We start from the raw sequence: 21,941 nt of genomic DNA on the forward strand, positions 1-21,941 counted from the left end.
GAATTTCTAACGGCATTGTCAGAATACCAGGAGATTCTTGTTGGAAACTGGGCCATCAACACTTATGAGGCTTTTTGGTGCATGTTTTTCTACAGGGAGAATGACCTTGCTTTTACCCCCAACCTTCATTGGTCTTAATGACTGGTTGCCTTTGCACGCCAAGTAACGAGTCAACCCGGGTTTGACCTTTCCTTTTTGAATCATAAGATTGTAGAAAGAAATTCTTTAAGAATTACATTCTGCAGAATTACTTTGACGAATGGTTTAACACTTCCAACAATTAATCAAAAATAACTCTGAACAGCACTTGTTTAATCGGCTCCAAATACAATCGACCACCACAGCTACAACTCTAAATTCAACTGTAATCAACAGCTACAACTCAAATTCGTAATACAAGTCTAATTTTGGCTGCAACTTTGTACAATCATTTACTGTACAACTTCTAATAATACCAACTCTCATACAACTTTCTTCTCGATCACGATTTCTAATAACATCAACTCTCACCTACTTGTAACATGTACCATGTTTTTAAGCAACAAATTTATATTTTAACATTTAACCGAAACTTATCAGAATTGCAAAATGCATTTCAACGCTGCAATTTCAAAACCTAGGTTCTGTTCCCACGAAACTTAGGTCACGCTTCCTGTTTAACCAATGTCACTCACACAGAATTTAGCTTAACACATCTGTATTTCTAAAGCGACACAACTATGTAACCGGTTTTGCTTTCATAACTCTCATGATAGTCTATTACCGATAAAAAGGTATTACCGATATATTATGAAATAAGCGGGGAATTGAAAAATGCAGACACTCAGAAATATACTTGCAAAGAGAACGGACTGAACAGCAGAACGAGAAGGTAAAATTCATGACTGGAAAATGTCGCTCTTCTGACACTGGTCGATAAAACTAAATTGGCTAGACATATTTTTCAATTTCCCAAACTTGTAATTTTTATTTATAACAAATATATTTAATATTACATTGTACTTGTGTAACTTTTGTAGGTAACCAAATCATAACCCTAGACTAGACAGACAGAAAGCTTAAATTATCCTTTTTTAATTAGAAACTTAGAGTCTCTTAATAACCAAAAGTCTACACTAAAAAGATAGCCAATTAGTTTTGACTAGCAACTTCCAGAAATTACTGTAATGTTACATCACAAGAACTCACTATTCTGATTTTGTCATAACAGGGCCTCCAAGAGCCCTGCCGGGCCCCGGTGCAGATGTTGCTGCCGGGCCCACGGCACGACATGTCGCATGATATCTCACAAATCACAAGCAAAATTTGCGTTGCACGTTAATCCACAAAGCCAATGCATACATGGTGTTCCGCACAGTGTTTTTATTTTAAAACCAGACCTGTTTAAAAAATAATATAAAGAATACATTAGGTTAAAGTATTAACACTCCACCATTTCACAAAGAATGCAGTATTGTACTGGTGTTTATGACTTTAAATTCACAGATACACACTAGTTATACACAAAGATAAAAGGCTGTGGCTATAGTTACACTATGTAGTGTAAATATAGCCTCAATAGTGTTGCCAGATAAGGAATTCTGCCCAAATTTGAGGAAAAGTTTATAGCTGTTGAAAAGAAAAACTTGTACGGTATCATATTTTGGAAATTTTTTTTAGTCCTGGGCAAAGATCAGAACCCTAACCTTATTCCTAACTCTAACCCTTACCTTAACCCTTCCTAACTTTAATCCTAACTCTGGCAATACCTGATTGTAACCATGGCAAAAAGTGGGTAAAAATATCCACTTTGAAGATAAAAATGGCAACACTATCCGGCATGGCTGACATACATATGTAGCATTGCATATGTGTGCATGCAGCTTTACATACCGTACAATATCATTTCTGACCTTAAAATCAGCAGAGACTAGGAGACCAAACTTGGATGAATGCATTGCTATTGTTCACGACATTAAGAAATATATATATATACCAACTTCATTTCAGGATCAATAGGTTGCTTCTTATTTTTACTCCTTTAGTTTTCTTTGCTTGTTTGAGTGAAACTGCATTCAAGCACGATTGAGTGTCAGTTTCTCTTCATTTCTACAGCAAGCGGTCAGTAGAAAACAAAGTTGAATATATTTCTATTTTCAAGTCCTATCAATGTAAATGTACCTACATCTATCACTATACTATGTATCAATACCTTTACAAATACCCTGCATAACTACAGAATGGCTGTTTTGAGTCAATATTGACACTGGTCCTGAAATTCAAAAGTAAGATTGGATTGACCTGGCTGGAGAAGACTGCTAAGAAATACTTAGTGAAAACAAATGAAAAGGAAAACTTAAGATATATAAAAAAATACTTGTTTATATTAACAAATATATCAAATATATCAAAAAATGTATCAACAAATATTTTTTCTGCAGTGCTGGAAAAAGTAAGTTACATTGCAATTAGGACACTTCTGATTCTGTCTAGAGTTAAAAGAAACTGTATATACTTCAACAGAAGTAAAGATCTATGATTTTTTACTCAAAAAATCACACTTTCACTAATCTTTTAACTTTTTTCGATTTTTGTTAGACTGTTATGACATTTGGCCCTGCTACAAGGACAAATTTATTTTCCAGCACTGCCTCCACGAAACTTGCTTGCATTATAATGTAGCAAAATCATTCAAGTCCTAAAAACTCAAAAATACTGTACTGTCTCAGGCTATATTAGAGAAGTTCCATGATTCAGTATAATTAGTATAAAAAAAAAAACACTTGAACATTTTTGTACTGAAAAAGTGACAGTTAACGACTTCTTGCTAAGCAATTCTAACAATATTTTAATACCGGTACTTTTTACTATTTTCTGAACTCTTAAAATATCACACTACACTAGATTATCTACAACTAAAATTGTACCAGTTCAACATGATTACACAAACTGTCACTGCTTGCTTGTGTCATAAATTGACAAGATGTCAGAAAAATGCATGGAATACCTTCTGTGTAATGACTGTAACCTAACCTGATCAATCAATTGCTTATTAAAACATACCGTACACACCCAAATATTCACATTAAAACACCACTGAAATTAAAACATTAACACTGAAATTAAAACATTGAAATAAACTGAAATATTCATTCACACTGCAATATATATGTGTTTTCTGTAGTTTTTTTAAAAAAGAATGCCCACGATGGGCCCAATCGAAATTCGAAACTAACATAAAACATAATATTTCATGCAAAATCAACCTTGGCACGCAAATTTAAACATTTTGTCAGGCCCCCCTGAAAGTAAAAAATTGAAAATTCTGTAGTCATAAAAAAGAGCATACCCATGAGGGGCCCAATCAAAATACGAAACTAATATAATATCAAGTAAAAAACAATATTTTATGCAAAATCGACCTGAGCATGCAAATTTAAACATTTTGTTGGGCCCCTTGAACTTAACAAATTGAAAATTCTGTAGTTTTGAAAAAGGGCATACCCATAAGGGGGCCCAATCGAAATATGAAACTACAGGTAATATAAAAAACAATATTTTATGCAAAATCGACCTGAGCATGCAAATTTCAACATTTTGTCGGGCCCTTTGAACTCAAAAAATTGAAAACTCTATAGTTTTGAAAAAGAGCATACCCATGAGGGGCCCAATCGAAACACGAAACTAAAATAAAAACATAATATTTTATGCAAAATCGACCTGAGCACGCAAATTTAAACATTTTGTTGGGCCCCATGAACTCAAAAAATTGAAAATTTTGTAGTTTTGAAAAAGGGCATGTATAGGCTACCCATGGGGGCCCAATCGAAATACGAAACTAACGTAAAAAACAATATTTTATACAAAATCGACCTGAGCACGCAAATTTAAACATTTTGTCGGGCCCCTTGAACCCAAAAAATTGAAAATTCTGTAGTTTTAAAAAAGGGCATACTCATGAGGGGGCCCAATCGAAATACGGAACTAATATAAAAAACAATATTTTATGCAAAATTGTTGAAATCAACTTTAACGCGTGAATTTAAATATTTTGTCGGGCCCCCTTGAACTCACCGGGCCCCGGTGCAATGCACCGGTTGTCCCCCCTTCTTGTGGGCCCTGCGATATACGCCAATATGTTTGTGACGTCATAACCGTATACGTTACGTCAAATTGTTCTTTCAAGTTAAAGAAGTTTTTTGATTTGCGCGTATGCAAAATGTTCTAGAAACAGGTTTCACAATGAGGGTTATGTAACTTTTGAGCAAAGGGTTACCTTATGACAATAGCCGACAATAACATCTTGCAAGAATTATACCATTAAAATAGCACACTTGTAATGTAGCCTGCCGTGTGGGCTATACCTAGTGATTGTGACATTGACTCATACACGAGGGAATAAAAAATGGCTCCAATTTTTAGCAAAAAAGCAGGGATCAATCTATATTCGGTATATTTCTACTGTCTTTGCACTTGTATCAGACTTTTTGGCTCAACCGACGACCAATAAGGAGCTGCATCATTTTGTTCCTGAAAGTGTGGTATCGTGGAACAGACCTAAGACTACACCCGTTAATAACTGTACCATCTTACATCCATTAGTTACCAGGTTTACATGTCTACGATGAAGAGGCTATTGACTGACTGCTTGTTCACGGCCTTTCAGTATAGTCTGAAAAACATTGTCAACATGGGATGGTTAAGAGAACAGGATGTCTGCCCCAAGGGCTCATATGAAGATTATGACTAAAGGCACTTATAAGCCTATGAATTTCAGAGAACAATTTTAAAAAATACTCTGTTTTATCAAGTTTCAGTTTAACTCTCACTAATAAAAGTAGCCAATTTTTTTTTCATGCACTGATTTTCTCCTCTTTTTTATTTTATTTCGTCATGTCAATCACGTCTTCCCTCAGCCCAACTTTGTTTACCTCACTCTTTGAGGTATTTTGGCTCATTCTTTTTTCAGATTAGCCTTCAGCGCTTCCAAACTTTTGTGGTGTTTAGTCGAAACCTTGCTCTCCAGGTAAAGCCAGGTGTCAAAGGGGGTTCAGGTCTGGGGATGAAGGAGGCCATTCTTTCTTGGAAATGAAGAACAGCACATTGGCTGAAAGCCAGTTTTGCATTCTCTTAGCTCCATGTGAAGGGGCAGAATCTTGTTGGAATGACCAATTACGTTTTTTGAAATGTTTCTTTGCCCAAGGCAACAATGAACCCTCAAGAATATCATTTTGATAGTTTTCTTGGTTCAAGTTCACTCCTTGGTTCACAAAAATCAATGGACTCCTTCCTGATCCGTTGACTGCGGCCCACACTATCACTGATGCCACCCCTTGTCTCCGAGTGACTACCCAGGGTTCTACGTCATGATTGTTAAAATCATGCTAGACATCAAATTTCTTCTCATCGCTGAACACAAGGTTTGGCAACGTGCCTTCTCCTTCAATGTGTGAGAGCAGAATTCTAGCTCTGGAGAGACGTTTCTCAATGGTATTGGCATTTAACAACTGTTTCTTCATGTGTTTGAATGGGACCATCTTTAAATTCTTCTTGAGAACTGTGAACATGGTTCCATAGGCCATGTTTGCCTCCTTTGCCAGTTTTTGAATTGGATCTCTTGCAGCGTTAATTATGATGACCCTGCATATTCTTTTACCATTCCAGGTTAACGATGTTTCCGGACTACACTGAAAGACTACCAGAGCAGCCATATATGCTCATACTGTCTTAAACAGTTAAACACCATTTGACTTCTCCTCGTTTTCACCTTACCATTGCCCTTTCCGTTTTAATATTCAAGCAGGCTATGGCCCTGATAAGGGCTATTGCCAAAGGAGTGTCACTTCGCAATTGATGCCATGCATAAGTGTCTTGCCAAAGATACGGCCACATGCTCTTGAGCAGTGTCGAACTGGCGCCATATCAAACGTCAAACCACTTGGCTATGCAGCCTGCATTCAAGTTTCACTGCCATACAATTTTGCAAGCTGCACAGACTTTTTCCTTCATCTGTATTAAAAAAAATTTGCCATACAACATTTCACCCCAACCAAATCTTGTAGTTCCTGTCACAGTTACTTTGCATCCACCACTTCCATTTGTCCTGTTATCCAAACAATAGGCAACTACCTTGATTATAAAAGCAAAGAAAATTTTTAGTCTTCATTTTATATCGGAGTCAAAAGCGTTTTTTTTTTCCAGTTCCAACTATGACCCTCTAGCCAAGGATCAGACGAAATTGGTTAATTAATGATTTTAAATACGTTTAAGCAGTATGCAGATTGTAGAACTTAACCGATTTCGTTCGTATTGGGTTTTCTGTTCAAATCTACTTGTTTAGTGCAGATTTGAATCAGTATTTTCAAACTCAAACGAGAGTTAGTTTGAATTGTATTTTGTCACATGTAAAGGAACTTTTGCTACAGGGGTCGAGATGATGACGAACACCTTGAAGTCACTTATTCTTGCCCTTGCTATTATTCATCGCAATGTTTCAGTGGAAGATGCTGTAAAAGCATCACGCCTCGAACAAGAATATCAGGTACAGCAACAATTTTGCACTTTTGCAACTGTTTTCATACAGAACACCAATCCTACCTTTATTTAATAAAGCAAACTGTTTGTATTTTGTGGTGGTTTAGATCAGGGGTTTCCAAACACTGGGTCGCGACCCAGTATCAGGTTGCGAAACATTGCAACCGGGTCTCAAGAACACACGTACGAAATGGCTGTGATGAATTCGAGTTGGTTGAAAGTATGTTCTTCGCCATAAAATAAATCGATTAAAGCGGAAAACAATTGCATCCCTTCACTAAATACATACAAATGAGTATTACCTTTTACTTGTATCTATCAAAGCAGTAACGGATCTAAGCATAGTACTTGGTCACATTGGTTACCTCCCCCCAAAATATAAAATTCTACAGTTTCGCGAAGTTTTTTCGCTTGTTTTACTTCCTCAATTCCATGTTACTAACCTAACATTAACAGGTGCCATTGAGAACACATCAATTAAATTAACCTATTTCAGGGAAGCTATGAGGTGAAATGTGCCTTGTGTAACTTAACGTCCCACAGGCAACTTAACGTCCCATAGGCTATAATTTGTATACGAAAGATGGGGCACCTCAAAACTTTACTTTATGACCATAAATGCTTTCTCTACGAACCTTCAACAAACAAGTTATTGAAATCCTCCTGCAGTTGTGAAAGAAAATATATTTAAACCGTAGCTTCAATTTAAATCAAAACTTGTCACTCAAACTTATAAAGCAATCCTGTTTTAATTTGTTAAAAAAGCCTTGTTAAAAAAATCCTTATTGGGCCTAGAAATGCACCAAAAGCGATCAAAACAACGTTACAATTACATATTAATTACATTACAATTACATATTACTCACAATTTTCTGGGAAGCAATCCTCCCAGGCTGCTAAACTAGTTTCGTTTTCCGACCTCGACTTTTACACTATTTTATGAATCCTGCTTAAAAACTGTGTTTAAACTAGGGTCTCATACTCAAATTGCTCTGAGGAACAAATGAATACTTGTAAATTAACCTATACATGATAAGAAGACAATAAACAAAGTAACATAATAAAAATGCAATAAAGGAGGTAGTAACAACGCACTAAGAATGTAAGATCGCAATGAAAGAATATGTAGTGAGAACAAAGATTCAGATTCTTTTTCATTTTGGTTTAGCATTACAGCATGTATTTGTATACATCAATAAACCTTTTCCGAGCTGATCTCAGTCAAGCGTGACCGGGTAAACACGGTCCTCTGAGATGGCGCAGTCAGAACTGATTTTGCTTGAAACTTGTTACATTTTTGCGCGTATTGTAAGTTGTAACGACATCGCAACGTTTTCTAAGTAGTTTTTATCTGGACAAACATGTGTTTTAATGTCTATGAAACCTTTTGTCAGTTCGTTTCATTTTTTTGACAGAAAGATACCAGTTAACATGCTTGGAATAGTTCATCAAATTTGGGCTGTTTTTTGCATGCTTTGCAATTTCAAAGGCCAATACTTTCGTCAGAAAAAGATTATACATCGCTTGTAAGCATGTTTTGTTAATTTCATCATGTTCATGCAGTGACCTGTGATCACCTCACCTGAATATGAACCGTCTGTTTGTCTGCACTGAATAAAGTGGCTTTAGATGTAAAAATGTGCAGATTTCAAAGAGCGAAATGATTTGTTGAGTTCCCTCTGTACTGCATAAATAGTTTAAAGCATGGCCGAAGTAAAAATTGTTTAGTTTAGGTAACATACAATTCCAAAAATCACCATCAAATGGAATTCTCCGTACAAACAGTGACTTGGACGTTGACACAAAAAGATCACACCAAGTCATTCCAGATATAGCCATTTGTCCTTGAATTTGGAAATGATAGTGATGAGAGATTTTCAATTGTGGCAAGTTTGTTTTTGCCTGGTTCAGTTCTAAGCAAAAGTCAGGGTAAGACGTTGCTGCTCTGACGCCAGTGGCGTAGCCAGAAAAAAAATTGGGAGGGGGGGGCAAATATTTGATGAATTGAAGAGAACGACAAAGTGTTTGATTTAAGACATCGCCACCTGATGTGCAGTGGCGTATCCTGGTGGTTTAAGCAAGGGAAGCAATAAAGCTGGCGGGGGGTTAGAGCGTGCCGAAGGCACGCGTATTCTAGGGGGGTCCGGGGGCGTGCTCCCCCGGAAAATTTTTGCAAAATTACACCCAAATAATGAGTTATAGCGCTTTCTGGAAACACTTTCAGGGTAATTTGTATGAAATTTATTAACAGATAAACAGCTATTAACTTATTAAAGGTAGATGTTACACACGAACGGGCAAAAATTTGCGGCTAAAATTAGAGAACACAAAAAACTCAGCTAGACAAAAACCCAACAGAGTAAGCGATTCTGAAATTGCTTCCACAGATTAGTTAAAAGAAGCGTAAATCACGTAAACTTTGCGCGATTTACAATTTGCAAAATTTATTGGTGCTTTTCTGTGTGTCTAAAATAAATTCTAAAACAAGTCCTGGGGGGTGTTAATAGCCAGATGTCTTGCAAAACGATATAAATTTATACATGCAACAAACAGCCCAAATTTGATTAACTAATCCAAGCATGTTAACTGGTATCTTTCTGTCAAAAAAATGAAACGAACTGACAAAAGGTTTCATAGACATTAAAACACATGTTTGTCCAGATAAAAACTACTTAGAAAACGTTGCGATGTCGTTACAACTTACAATACGCGCAAAAATGTAACAAGTTTCAAGCAAAATCAGTTCTGACTGCGCCATCTCAGAGGACCGTGTTTACCCGGTCACGCTTGACTGAGATCAGCTCGGAAAAGGTCTATTAATTGCTGCAGGAAAGGCGGCCGAGAGAAAAGAACTGGCCACCAAACTCTCCTTAGTGCTGAAGGCTTAGTAGAACCTTATCTTCTCATACACTACACTTGAATCAAGTATGGGACCACCTTTACCTTTTACATCAATTAATATCATCGTCATCCATTTTGCTTCGAAGAAGCCTAGTTTTTAACCTTACGTCTGACATTAATGCCCATGCCAAAGGAAGGAGATACAAGCTGTGGTGGTTGGGCAATGACATTGGGACCGGAGGAGTTGGGATTTTAGTAAAGGAAGAGCTATGTGAAAATGTTGTTGATGCTCGTAGACAGAGTGACAAAATAATGGCGATGTTGATAGTGTTTGACCATGTAGCAATAAGAGTAATCTGTGCTTATGCACCGCAAAGTGGAAGATCTGATACAGAAAAAGAAAAGATTTTATGACAAAATGGCCCATGAATGAAGCACTAGAAATTATCAAGAAATCGTATTGGGTCTTGAAGACTTTAATGGGCATGTTGGCAAACAAATCAATGGGTTTGAAGGTGTCCATGGAGGGTTTGGCGTGGTAGAAAGGAATCGCGATGGAAAGCGACTAGAGTTTTGCTGCGAAAAGGACCTGTGTGTTGCAAATGCATGATTTAAGAAAAATGAAGGAAGAACAATGACTTTCAGTGCAGGTGGAAATGAAACTTAAATTGAGTTTGGTTTGGTATGCAGGAAAAACAGAAAACTAATCAAAGATGTGAAAGCGACACCATGCGAACTTCAGCATAGGTTGGTAGTTATCGACTTGGACAAGAAAGGTCTGAATTATGCATTTAAGGTTTAGCATTTTGCATTTAAGCAATTAAGGTATTATGCAAATAAAAATAGGGTGATCAAAATAAAAAATTTGGAAGTTAGAAAATGCCAACACAAGAGAAAGGTTTAAAAGAGAGTTGAAAGTCTTGTTCACAACAATGTGACTGATCTATGGGTATCCTTCAAGAATGGAGTTCTGCAAGCTTGTGATAAAGTTTGTGGGAAAACAAAAGGCAGGATGGATCGAGGAGTTACGTGGTGGTGGAATGAAGAAGTAAGGGAAGTAATTGGTGAGAAAAAAGTCGCATACAAAGATTGGTGCAGAAATAGATCAGAAGAAACTAAGCTCAAGTACAAGCAATTGAAAAATCGGGCAAAGAGAATAGCTGCAATAGCAATGAAGAAAGAAGCTGGGCAGGAATTGACCAAATTAAAAAACAGTCTCAATGAAGTATATAAGTTTATGACAGTTCTGAAGCGGGATGGGAAAGATGTGGATGGTGGACGATGTATTAAAGGAAGGGATGGAAAAATTGGTTTCAAGGAGTAAGATTGTGGAAGACTTTGGAAAGAACATATGGAGGTGGTAATAAACGAGGGAAACGATTGGGATGAAAAGGTGGAAGCCAACGTGGTATTAGGTCCATTAAAGAGAGTAACTCAAGTGGAGGTGACGCAAGCAATGAAGAAAATGAAATCGGGGAAGGCTCCTGGACTATCTGAAGACACTGTGGAAATGATACGCGCAAGTGGACAGACAGGATTGAAACCAATGCAGGAAATCAATCAACGTGTGTTGGATGGAAAAGGAATGCCAAATGAATGGAAGACGAGCGTGGTGATATCCATCTTTAAGGGAAAGGGTGACGTAATGGATTGTGGGTCATGTAGGGAAGTAAAACTGTTTGAGCATGCAATTAAGGTAGTGGAAAGGGTGTTGGAGAATAGAATAAGATCTGTAGTGAAGCTGGACGAGATGCAGTGTGGATTTATGCCTGGGAAGGGAACGACAGATGCTATTTTTATTTTGAGAAGGTTGCAAGAGGAATATCCTGACAAGAGAAAGAACTTGTACAATGTACTGTACATGTGCTTTGTGGACATGGAAAATGCGTTTGATAGAGTTCCAAGAAGAGTGATGGAATGGGCAATGAGAAAAAAAGAAATACCAGAAGCACTCGTGCAAGCAGTGATGAGTCTTTGTGGCGGTGTAAGGACGAGAGTTCACATTGGATCTGCGCTCTCAGAAGGTTGCTTAGGTGAAGGCGGGAGTACACCAAGGTTCCGTCCTCTCTCTAATTTTTGCCATTGTGATTGATGTGAAATCCGAATCGAATGTGTAAGAGAAGATTCATTGATGGAGATACTATACGTCGATGATTTGGCTCTGTTGAGTGACACAATGGAAGATGTGAAAGATAAATTTGAGAAGTAGACGAAGTTGCTTCAATGTAAAGGTCAACATTAAAAAGACAAAGATTGTAATAAGTTGAAAGAAAGGGAAAGAAACCACAATAATAATAGTAATGCTTGGATTTATATAGCGCTCTATCCATCGCAGAATGCGTTGCCCCTCAGCACTTTGCAAAGCAGACAGTGTCAATGCAGGATTGCAGGCGTATAGAGGCACAACTGAGTACATCATCACCCGAGTCCATTCCATTGCTCAGTGCCAAGCAGGAATTAGATTCAGTACCATTTTTAAAAAGTCTTTTGGTATGACCCAACAAGGTGTCGAACCCACGCCTACCGATTCAGAGGCGGACGCACTAATCACCAAGCCGGTTGATGAGCAAAATCGACCCTTGTGCGTATGTGGAAAAAGAGTAAGGAAAAGTCTATGTGTGCGACATGCAGGAAGTGGGTGCATGGAAGATGTGCAAAGATGAAGAGAGTGACATGCAGATCCGGAGATGGTTTTGAATGTGAAAGATGCAAGAAGATTGAAGAAGGAATGGTTGGTCCTGTTGAAAAGCTGAACAATGAAGTTGAATCAGTAAATGCCTTTTGCTTTCTTGGAGATAAGTTGAATCAATTTTTTTCTCGTTTTTAGAATATTAGTTAGGTAAAAATGACGTGACAGATTTGCTGTGCCAGCACCGGTGAACGAAAAAATGGCACAATGACATTTTTTTCTGAATTTGGAGTACAAGGAGCTACTTTTCACATAATTTACATGTAAGATCTCAATAAAAATGTTTTTTGTATCAAATATTTTGTATCATTTCATATCACGTCACGTCAATATATCATGTCATATTTTGTATCACGTCAGTCATATCACGTCAAGGTCAAACAAAGGTTAAAACATTGGCTCTCAACTTTTTTAGACTTACGGCACCCTAAAGAAGAGAAAAATATTTTGTGACACCTGTAGCAGACCAACGATTTTTCACCTCGAATGCAGCAAGTTGTTGGAACAAACCTTAACCGTTTCATATCAAAAACTTAAAAAATAGTATTTATAGTTTTTCTACATGACTTCAGCTCCGATGCAGTGTGAAAAAAATGGGCAAGTTTGCTTGTTGTGATTGCCCTAAGGAAAGACAATCAATAATACCGCCTTCAGAAATCAACATATTAATAATAACACCGAAAATTGAATGCCACTATGAAACGGCATTTTGATAAAAAAAGAGAAAAGTTGACTTGTTTTAAAGTCAGTATGACTTTTAATGCTCTGCTCTTTAAGCAGACAAAAATGGGTAAAAACTTTTCGTGCACAGCTGACAGCGTGCATTCACTTACTGAACTACAAGACATTCAACACAACTTAGCCCGCAGACACGGACTTTTGCATTTCAAAGCCACAACTATAGCCAAAGAATTTGTGACCACAAAACATCATATGCGGTGAAACAGAAATTTGCCCTTAAATGATGTCACAAAAACAATAATTCATGAAAAAATTTTCAGCAAAAATGATCCTAGCTTAAATATTGAAAATAGATGAAAAGAAAATATTAGAAATTGCTCGCGACACCCCAGAGCACCCGTGTATACTCGAGTGTAGGACTGTAGGTCGACCCTTATTTTTTGACTAAAAATCGTGTCATTTTTTATTCTCACGTGTATTGTCGAGTAGCTTTTCCCGGCACTGCCATTCGGTGGTTCATCCAAGTATTGACACACAGTGAAGTCTACTCTATAACATACGGTGGCAGCCGACAATGACAAGCACAAAACATCAACATCACAGTTGGCTGCTAGTAAATGTGAACTGGAATAGTCGCCAACCACTATTTATCACAACAAAAAGTAAACCAGCTAAATAAGACGTTCTATTCACGAATGGGGTCTTCCCCTGTGGGAACAACTCACAGGCCAACAAAAAAAAATTTTGTTTTTAAAGGCACGACATGTTAGAGTCATTTTCGGGTATTTTGAGGCCCCTGATTCCGAAAATGCACTTGTTTTTTTCGAATTGGCTCTAGTTTTTGAGATACAGCAAAAACATTTTTTTCGCAATTTTGAGCCCCTATAGATTTAACGTCGTGTCGTTTATTACATAGACAAAACTGAAAGTAATCCCAGGTACATTTTTCAGTTGTATAAATGTTATTTGAAACCAATCACGTTGATTACAACCCAAACGAACAGCTATTTAACGTTTACTGGCCCAGTAACAATCAAAATACGATGTGAAGCAAGCCTGGGGATAAGCTACAAGATGTCGAATATATAACTTGTGTTTTGCGTTAATATATTTGTTGACTTCAGCAGTATCAGACATACTAACTAAGCTTCTAAGTACAAACACCCATCAATGTATGGAGGCCATTTATGTAATTACAGAATACAAAGTTATGTTCTTCAGTAAAGTAGCTGCCTAGAATTTTGTCCTTGTAACGGAAGAACGTAATCTTGGCCTCGGAGTCAACAATGCCACGTTGATCGAGATGGGGAGCCAAGATTCCAGCTGCCACTTTTGATAACTAAATCTCTAACTACAATAGGTGGTAGAAATGGTTTTGAGAAAAAACCTTGACCTTGCTCCAAAACATTGCTGAAGGTATTGAGGTTACTCTCGGTTATTCCCGTTTTACTATTGTTTCAAGCAAATCACCACTTGAAACAAGCGAGGCAATAAAAAACATAAATAGCAACGTCCATGCAATGGCCGCCTTGCACACTCCATGTAATCCATTGTGACGACTTCACTCGAACATATTCATCGTACAGAAGTATCAATAAGGTGATTCCACGGCTCTCTTTACGCCATGGCACTCTGAACTTCTTTTTAGCCTTGAGCCCAGAAACGGGTTTGAGTGCAATGTTTGCATACTTCAGGAGGAACCCAGTACTTATCTTGATCAACCAGTTTCATGTCAAAGTAATAATAATAATGCTTGTTTTTAGGCTATATAGCGCTGTATCCATCGCAGAATGCGTTGCTCCTCAGCGCTTTACAAAGCAGACAGTGTCAATGCAGCCGTATAGAGGACAGCATCTTACTCGTCAAAGGCATATTTTATTAGCCTATAGATAAAAAAAAACTTCTTGCAGCAAAGTCTTGGCCTTAACAAAGGCTTAGAATAAAATTTCATTTGTACAAGTATCCATTTCAGTAGGCCTACTTTTTCAATATAAAGCTGCATTGATAAACACATGATTTTCGGGCTATTTTTCTTGTGAGGTACTGATTCACAACTGTTTTCATTGAATATTCATGTCTCTCTTACATTAATCACAGTTCATTTCAACCTTTGCTTGAGGTTTGAAGTTTCGTACAATATCAACCAATTGAACTAGACAAGTGCAATTGTGACATCACAATGGTAAGCAGGGCTGAAAATAAGTAATGTGCCAATTGAAAGCGTTTGAGTAACGATTTCAAAAGTATTTTTTATTGTCGAATATCTCGAAAACTAGAGCCAATTTGAAAAAACTAAGTGCATTTTCGGAATCAGGGGCCCTAAAATACTCTAAAATGACTCTCACCTTTTGTGCCAAAAATTTTTTGTTGGCCTGTGTTATGATTTAACAGAACAGATTGTTGCATTATTAGATGCATAGGTAACTTGTAAACAGCAGCATCGTGCAGTAACCTGCTGAACTTTTCTTAAAGATACTGACGTTTTTGGCACGAAAATCTTTTTTTAATACTAATACAGTAGAATCCGCTTATAACGGCACCTCTAGGGGATTGCAAAAATTGACGTTATAGCCGAATTGACGTTATAGACGAACTACCGCAAACTATTCCAAAACTGTCTTTTGATAAAAGAAAGAGGTGTATAATCCAGCCAGGTTTACTGTGTACCACCAAACTGACAAAAGTCACGCAGAAAATACAGTAAACAAAGAAATTGTTTTAAAAAAAAATAACCTACAGCGAAAGGTACAGGAAATTTGCACAATACAGCTCGTTACATACAGTAGTAGAGAAGTTTATTAGCAAAAAAGGCATTGATCTTCAGCTGTTCGGTTTTGATACGGATTTCTCTACCACATAGCGTTCAGCTTTTGCTAAATAATATAGGATTTGCTCGCTATCGTCGTGACTTCGGAAGTATCGGTCTAGTTGTCTGATTGACTTCAGGGCTTCTACTGGGGTTGAAACGGCTTCTACAGGATCGTCGCCATCATCATCGGCCTCCTCTTGTACGATGTCTTCTGCGGCAGTTTGTACAATGTACATGTATGTCATGCAAAATGTCACTCTCTGTTACTGTTTCACGAGTTATGACGTTCGCATCACTTTCGGAATACGCAGTAAAATCACACGTTTCTGGAATTAAAGTCCCTGCTGCGAACGACGTAGCAAAATAAAGGGAAAACATTTTGCAAGCAGCAGCGCTAACTGGATTAAAAGACTGACCATTCGTGGTGAAGGTGATGGCTTAAAGTGACGTTATAAACGAACAAAAGACGTCTGGGGACCAATAAAGGTGCTGTTACATGCGAATTGACGTTATAGGCGATGCTGTTATAGCCGAACTACAATGTACGTAAAAGATAGGAATTCTGCCGGGACCGAGCGAAAGGTGACGTAATAGGCGAATTGACGTTATAAACGAAGCCGTTATAGGCGAATTCTACTGTATAATATAATTCTAAATAAAGTTTTAGTGCGGCAATATTTATGTCAATGATCACCACCATTTTAACATCTTTTCTCAATTTTCGATTTAATTCTCACATAGATTACGAAGAAGAATTTAACGTGTCTTGTTGCCGTGACAAAAACGTTATGGAAAGTCTTTATCACACATTTTGCTGGCCTAGTTTTGTTTAAATATTAATGACTTTGATTTTTCTTTCATGGCCGCTCTTTTCCAGCTGTTAATTAATATCGATATTGCTTTGCGCGTCGCTCCACTGGACATGGTCTTTGAGCGCAGGCGTCGAATGAATCAATGCAAAAAAGATTTTATTTGTTACCTGATTTTTTCAATTGAACACGTGTTAAAAATTTGCATGACACTTTTTTTGTTCACAAAATTCTTTATTCGATGACTTCGACAATTGCCGTTGATGATTCAATTATGATTCAACAGAAAGGATTGAATGATGTCAGATGCATACCCAGCTAGCAAAAGTCGACGTCTTTAAGTTGCTTCAACGTCTAACAACGTAAAAACGTCAACTTTTACCAGCTGGGTAAGAATCGAAGTAAGGTAATTCCGATTATTTGCACGTAAAAATTAGCATGTGGCCTCTCCAGTCTCCAACTGAATGTTGTGTGCTAAATATAACCGAAAGCGAGCGGTAAAAAGTTATGAACCAAAATGGAGACAAAATCTTGTCCCTTGTATAAGTAGTGGTCGGATTTCAATAAGTTTTGAAATTGATCCCTTCTGCACAACCTACATGAAACCCAATTTGGAAAAATATCGGTGCGGTAACTTTGATATCACTGGGTGATCTGAGGAGGAATTAATGATACTTTGGTGACCACTGACCATTATGCTAAAATGTCGTCTTCCTTGATCTGATCAGTGTATAAAAATTGCTCAACCCTGTTTTGACATACTTGGCTATTGTTGACATTCCATCCACCATAATATTGCAGCCGCTGAGTGAATTAATCTTTCGGGTCGTTATTCAGTGGTCAAGCATCAATTGTGTTGGAATGGCGGAAAGAGTATGTCGACTTGCCCGAGTCATGCTTTCTCTTGTCTAGATGTGGCTAACATACTGTACAGTATTCATGATACTGATTACTACTTTTCATGATAATGATTTTCTCGCATAAACATTTGTACAAAACTTCATATATTTTGTGCAACATGCAGTAACTTGTGATGTCACTACTTTCAGATATCACAGTGGGGTAACGTTGAATGGCATCATGATGTTGAATTGGTCAACCTGCGTCACAAGGTTGCGGCCTGCGCCTTGTTTGTACACACCTGTTCAGACAGTGGCTCACCTTACGCTATTGAGAAAATTAGAGATAAGGCTTGAGAGGAAGCCACTTCATCGATCACGCCTACCAAAGCATTCGGACAACGTACAGTGACTTTGATCTGCATTTTTTTCTATCAACATTGTTTTCACAAATGTAATTCGACATTGACAGTAAAGAACTTTTCAAAAATATTGAAGAAAACTTATGGTCATTAAATCATAAACCTACTTTAAATTACCCTAGCTCAGATTTTCAGTAAAGATTTTATTTTGGATCTGGGATAAACGTTTAGCAAGCTCACCGCGTTGAAAGAATTTTTTTCTTTTTGAAGTAGTTTCTTTTAGTGCACTGTAGCTGAGAATTGATTTAAGGGTAGCCTAAACAGATAAAACCAAGCAACCACACGGCATTTAACATAAGATATTAAACTATAAACTACGAACGTTTTCGGCCGTACACATGTTAGCCCTTTTCAAGTAACGAAAAAATAACTGATATTACATCTACATTGAAATAAATAACTGATCTATACAATGAATTGAAAACGAAATGCATAAGAATGAAATGGCATGGCAGAGGAGAAAGGCACATCACATAGCGGTTAATTCCGCGAGGCAAACACGCATGATGAATTAAAAAAAGATTGTTTTGTATAGATCAGTTATTTATTTCAATGTAGATGTAATATCAGTTATTTTTTCGTTACTTGAAAAGGGCTAACATGTGTACGGCCGAAAACGTTCGTAGTTTATAGTTTAATATCTTATGTTAAATGCCGTGTGGTTGCTTGGTTTAATTTGTTTATGGTTGAAAAAATTCATCTCGTTACCAAAATTGTGATTTAAGGGTGTTTTAAAGAAGGCTAACTGTTGTATGGAGTTAAATAGCATGATACGTTCTACTGGTGCAAACGAAACTATCACAAGATGTATAAGGTGATGATATGCTTTTATTCCGACGTTTCGTCAATCAAACACGACTGACTTCTTCAGAGAGCTAAACCAGGTAGTAACTACCTGTCTAGCATGGCAAAACACAGGACCATGTTGCTGAAATCAACTAAACGTGCAAAATGAAATCCAACTTCTAAACAAAAATTATCGCAAAGAAAAAAAGAATTTAAATGAGGTTACACTACTACAAGTTGAATGCAAAAGGATGTTACATTAGTTTTGTCCCTGGATGAATGAAACCGACTCTACTAATCACTACGTTAAAAAATGTTTTTCAAATAGTAGACCCAACTTGAAACTAAAACAATTCTAACTGCACTCAGAAGCATTGGCATCGATTTTTTTCTGAAGTAAACGAATTCCAGTGGAGGACGCTAATTTACCCCTAATTCTGAAGTCGATCTTTTAAAGTTGTCGATTTTCAGCTTAAACGATTATAATCCACTATTTGTGGACCCGCATGTCAGTCTGTCACGATTATTTTTTCACATTTCACTGTAATTACGTAACGTTGACCAAACCACCTGGAAGACACTTGGCGAATACCCTCGCTTATGTCGGGACTTAGTTAAATACAACGCAGTGAATGTCGTTCGTTCAGGATTAATTCGTCGATCAATCAAGCAACAGTATCACCACAAAACGAATGAATAAAGCGAACTAAACAAGTGGACAACAGCTTCTGTTGTCTGGATATTGTTGGCAATTCGTTTCACACTCCACAAGTTTTGTTTCATATTCCTGACATATAGCAAGAAATAGTTCCAAACTTATTGCGACGGGTTTGATCTGTCTTTAAAGTGCGTTGTTCAAGCGCCAGTCTTCAAAGGTAACATATTTTTTACTGTGGTAAAGTTAGTGCGACGTAAAATTAAGAATTGTGAAATGGTGGCCTCAACTGTTAAACTAAATTTTGAACATGTTTTATTTGTCGTGATTCAAACTGCATTTTCAAAGTTAATGATGTCTTGTCGTTTCTAAACCTTATGCGGTTGTTAAGAAATACACAAACATCACATCGGCGTATGAGCAGATCTTTCCAGGCTAGATTAGAGGGCAGGAAATCATCAGCCACTCAGCAGTCTGGTCGTCCAGGACCCTCAGACCATGCGCACCGTGTGGAGGCCGGTAGGTTAGGCAGTGGTGGATGACATGGTCTGCGATCTGTTCCGTGGCACCACACTCGCATTCTAATGAAGGAGCCAGGCCCCATGTGCATGTCCGAACGAAAGCGGCCGACGCCAGTTCGCAGGCGGTTAAGCCTAACCCACGCAAAGGACATCTCGGGCGGTTAAGCCCGACCTTGCGAGGGACATCTCCGGTGGGCGGATCGGCGTCAGATATGAAAGCGCGGAGGTGTGGTTTTGCCCCTCCGTGTTCCACATGTGGTTTGTCCAGTGTTCCGCACTTAGACTCGATGACTGATATAGTCTTTCGCTGCTTCCTGTCTGTTGTGGTATTTAGATAGCTATAGTACTATTTTATTCGTATTGTTTATAATTGTACCGTACTATTGTCGCAACAGACGAAATTAAAAGGTTTCTCTCTCTCTTCTGCGTTCTTGAATAGTTGTTGTGCGGCAGGCACAAAGGAGCATCTTGATTTCAGCCGCTGCTTTATAGGTGGTGGTCGCTTGAATGTTGCATGGAGGGGATGGTCGGGGTCCAGAGCGCGGCGAGCGAGAGAAATCGTGGCTCCTTTACGACGTAGCTCAGCGGGTTGGATGCCTGCTAGGATGGGTAGGTAGTCCGTCAGAGTGGGACGCAGGCATCCAGTCACAGTGCGTTGTTGATGGCGGTATCAATGTGGTGGGTGTGAGAACTACGACACCAGACTAGTGCGCAGTAGCCTACTCAGCGGTGGAATGAACAAGAGCTAGGGTAGCTGTACGAAGAATTTTAGCGCCAGCTTCCCAGCCGGAACCCGCCAATCGTCTCAAAAGTGCGACGTGTGTAGATAGTTTTTGCGCAGTGACACCAAGTGCCGACGGTACGTGAGTGACTTCTCCAGGGTTATGCCGAGGTAGGTAAGTTCGGCACAATGGGGCTGGCGTTCCCCATCAAGGTAGATGCTTATCTCACGCTGTGCCTCCTGGTTGTTAAGGTGGAAGGCCGCCGACACTGTTTTTGCCTTGCTGAGCTGTAGCTTCCATTTTTGGAGGTATGCTGATAGTATTTGCATGTCTTGGCTAAGGTTCCTCTCCACTGACTGCCAGTTTCCCGCTGTGTGCAGGAGTGCCAGATCGTCTGCGTAAGCTTATTTTCTGGAGATGGTGGGGGAAGGTCGTAGGTGTAATTATGTTGAGCAAGAGAGGAGCCAAGACTGAGCCCTGTGAGACGCCGTTTTTAAGTCGGCGTAGTCTGCTTCGACGGCCGCTACCGGTTGTGAGGATAAAACAACGGTTTTGCACAAGCTCCATCATCATACGGACCATATGTCTGTCAGAGAGCAGAGGGAGTAACTTGCAGGTAAGGCCGCTATGCCATACGGTATCATAGGCAGGCGTGAGATCAACAAACACGGCGCCAGCCTTCTTCTTAGCCGAAAAACTGTTCTGAATGTCGGGTCATAAGTGTGACCTGATTTACGATTGATCGTCCGTGTCGGAAACCAGCTTGTGCAATCAGTTGCTTTGTGACTGGGAGGCGTGGCGAGCAAGGGAAGAGAAGCAGCTTGACATGGGGACCCTCTTCGTCTATATACTTTTAAAATATACTTTAGCTACCGGTACACTTCATTATATTGTTTATGACTGAAACTGGAGACTAAAGCTGTAGCTCATTTTAGGTTTGCTTTTCGCACTGACACAAACGTATAATTTTACACAACTTTTGATTACAAATAAGGAAAGGTGTTTTGTGAGAGATTTCAAAAATGATTGATTGACTCCAGTATTGCACTGGGAGCTACGGATCTATTATATGTTCGACACTGGGTAGATGAGTCTCTCGAGGATCTTGAAGGGGATAGGATACAGAGCAGTGAGATTGGACGGTAGCTCTTCGGGTCCCCTGGGAGTTTCTTCGGCTTAGGAACTGCAACCACAAGGGCTCTTCACCAGATTCTGGGACTTCTCAGGTGGCGCAAACAGCAGGAGAGGAAGTCTTTTAACCAGGACTTTAAGGAGGCAGCAGCATGGAGTATCAACTCCGGGTATGGGTGGTCAGGGCCCGTGGCTTTACCTGGCTTTATGTGCTGGAGGGTGGCGGAAAACTTTTCCGGGGTGTAGGGGAGAAGTGCAATAGTTAGGCTATTGTGACGTAACACACGCATACCGAGAAAGTGCTGTTGAAACTATCTTATCACCAATCACTCTAGCAAGCAGTATGAACATGTGAGCACGATTTTTGTATAAAAAATTATGATTTTTAATTTTTTTAGATTTTAGAATTTTTTAGATGTCGAGCGAGTTTTTTCCTACTAGGAGTGTAGCGCGCGTGCGGCCCCGAACATCTAAGGGCATCACAGACCTGTTATTGCTCAATCTAAGAAAGGTTATTATTTAG

At 38.6% G+C, this 21,941-nt stretch overlaps 1 protein-coding gene across 2 annotated transcripts in view; it reads left to right on the forward strand.

Moving 5' to 3' along the window:
* Positions 1–19,457, forward strand: part of LOC145782146 (ATP synthase mitochondrial F1 complex assembly factor 2-like) — an 88,706-nt gene extending 69,249 nt beyond the window's left edge. The window contains exons 7-8 of one of the 2 annotated variants that reach the window (XM_082593901.1): positions 6,390–6,520; positions 17,392–19,457. In XM_082593901.1, the coding sequence (XP_082450027.1) occupies positions 6,390–6,520; positions 17,392–17,538 (278 nt within the window). In that variant the 3' untranslated portion in view covers positions 17,539–19,457. The remainder of the gene's footprint in view (positions 1–6,389; positions 6,521–17,391) is intronic. The other variant, XM_082593902.1, reaches the window with a different exon arrangement.
* The last annotated feature ends 2,484 nt before the right edge of the window (positions 19,458–21,941 follow it).

Source organism: Aplidium turbinatum, chromosome 13, assembly GCF_918807975.1.
Source record: "Aplidium turbinatum chromosome 13, kaAplTurb1.1, whole genome shotgun sequence".
In the NCBI taxonomy this organism is placed as follows: Eukaryota; Metazoa; Chordata; class Ascidiacea; order Aplousobranchia; family Polyclinidae; genus Aplidium; species Aplidium turbinatum.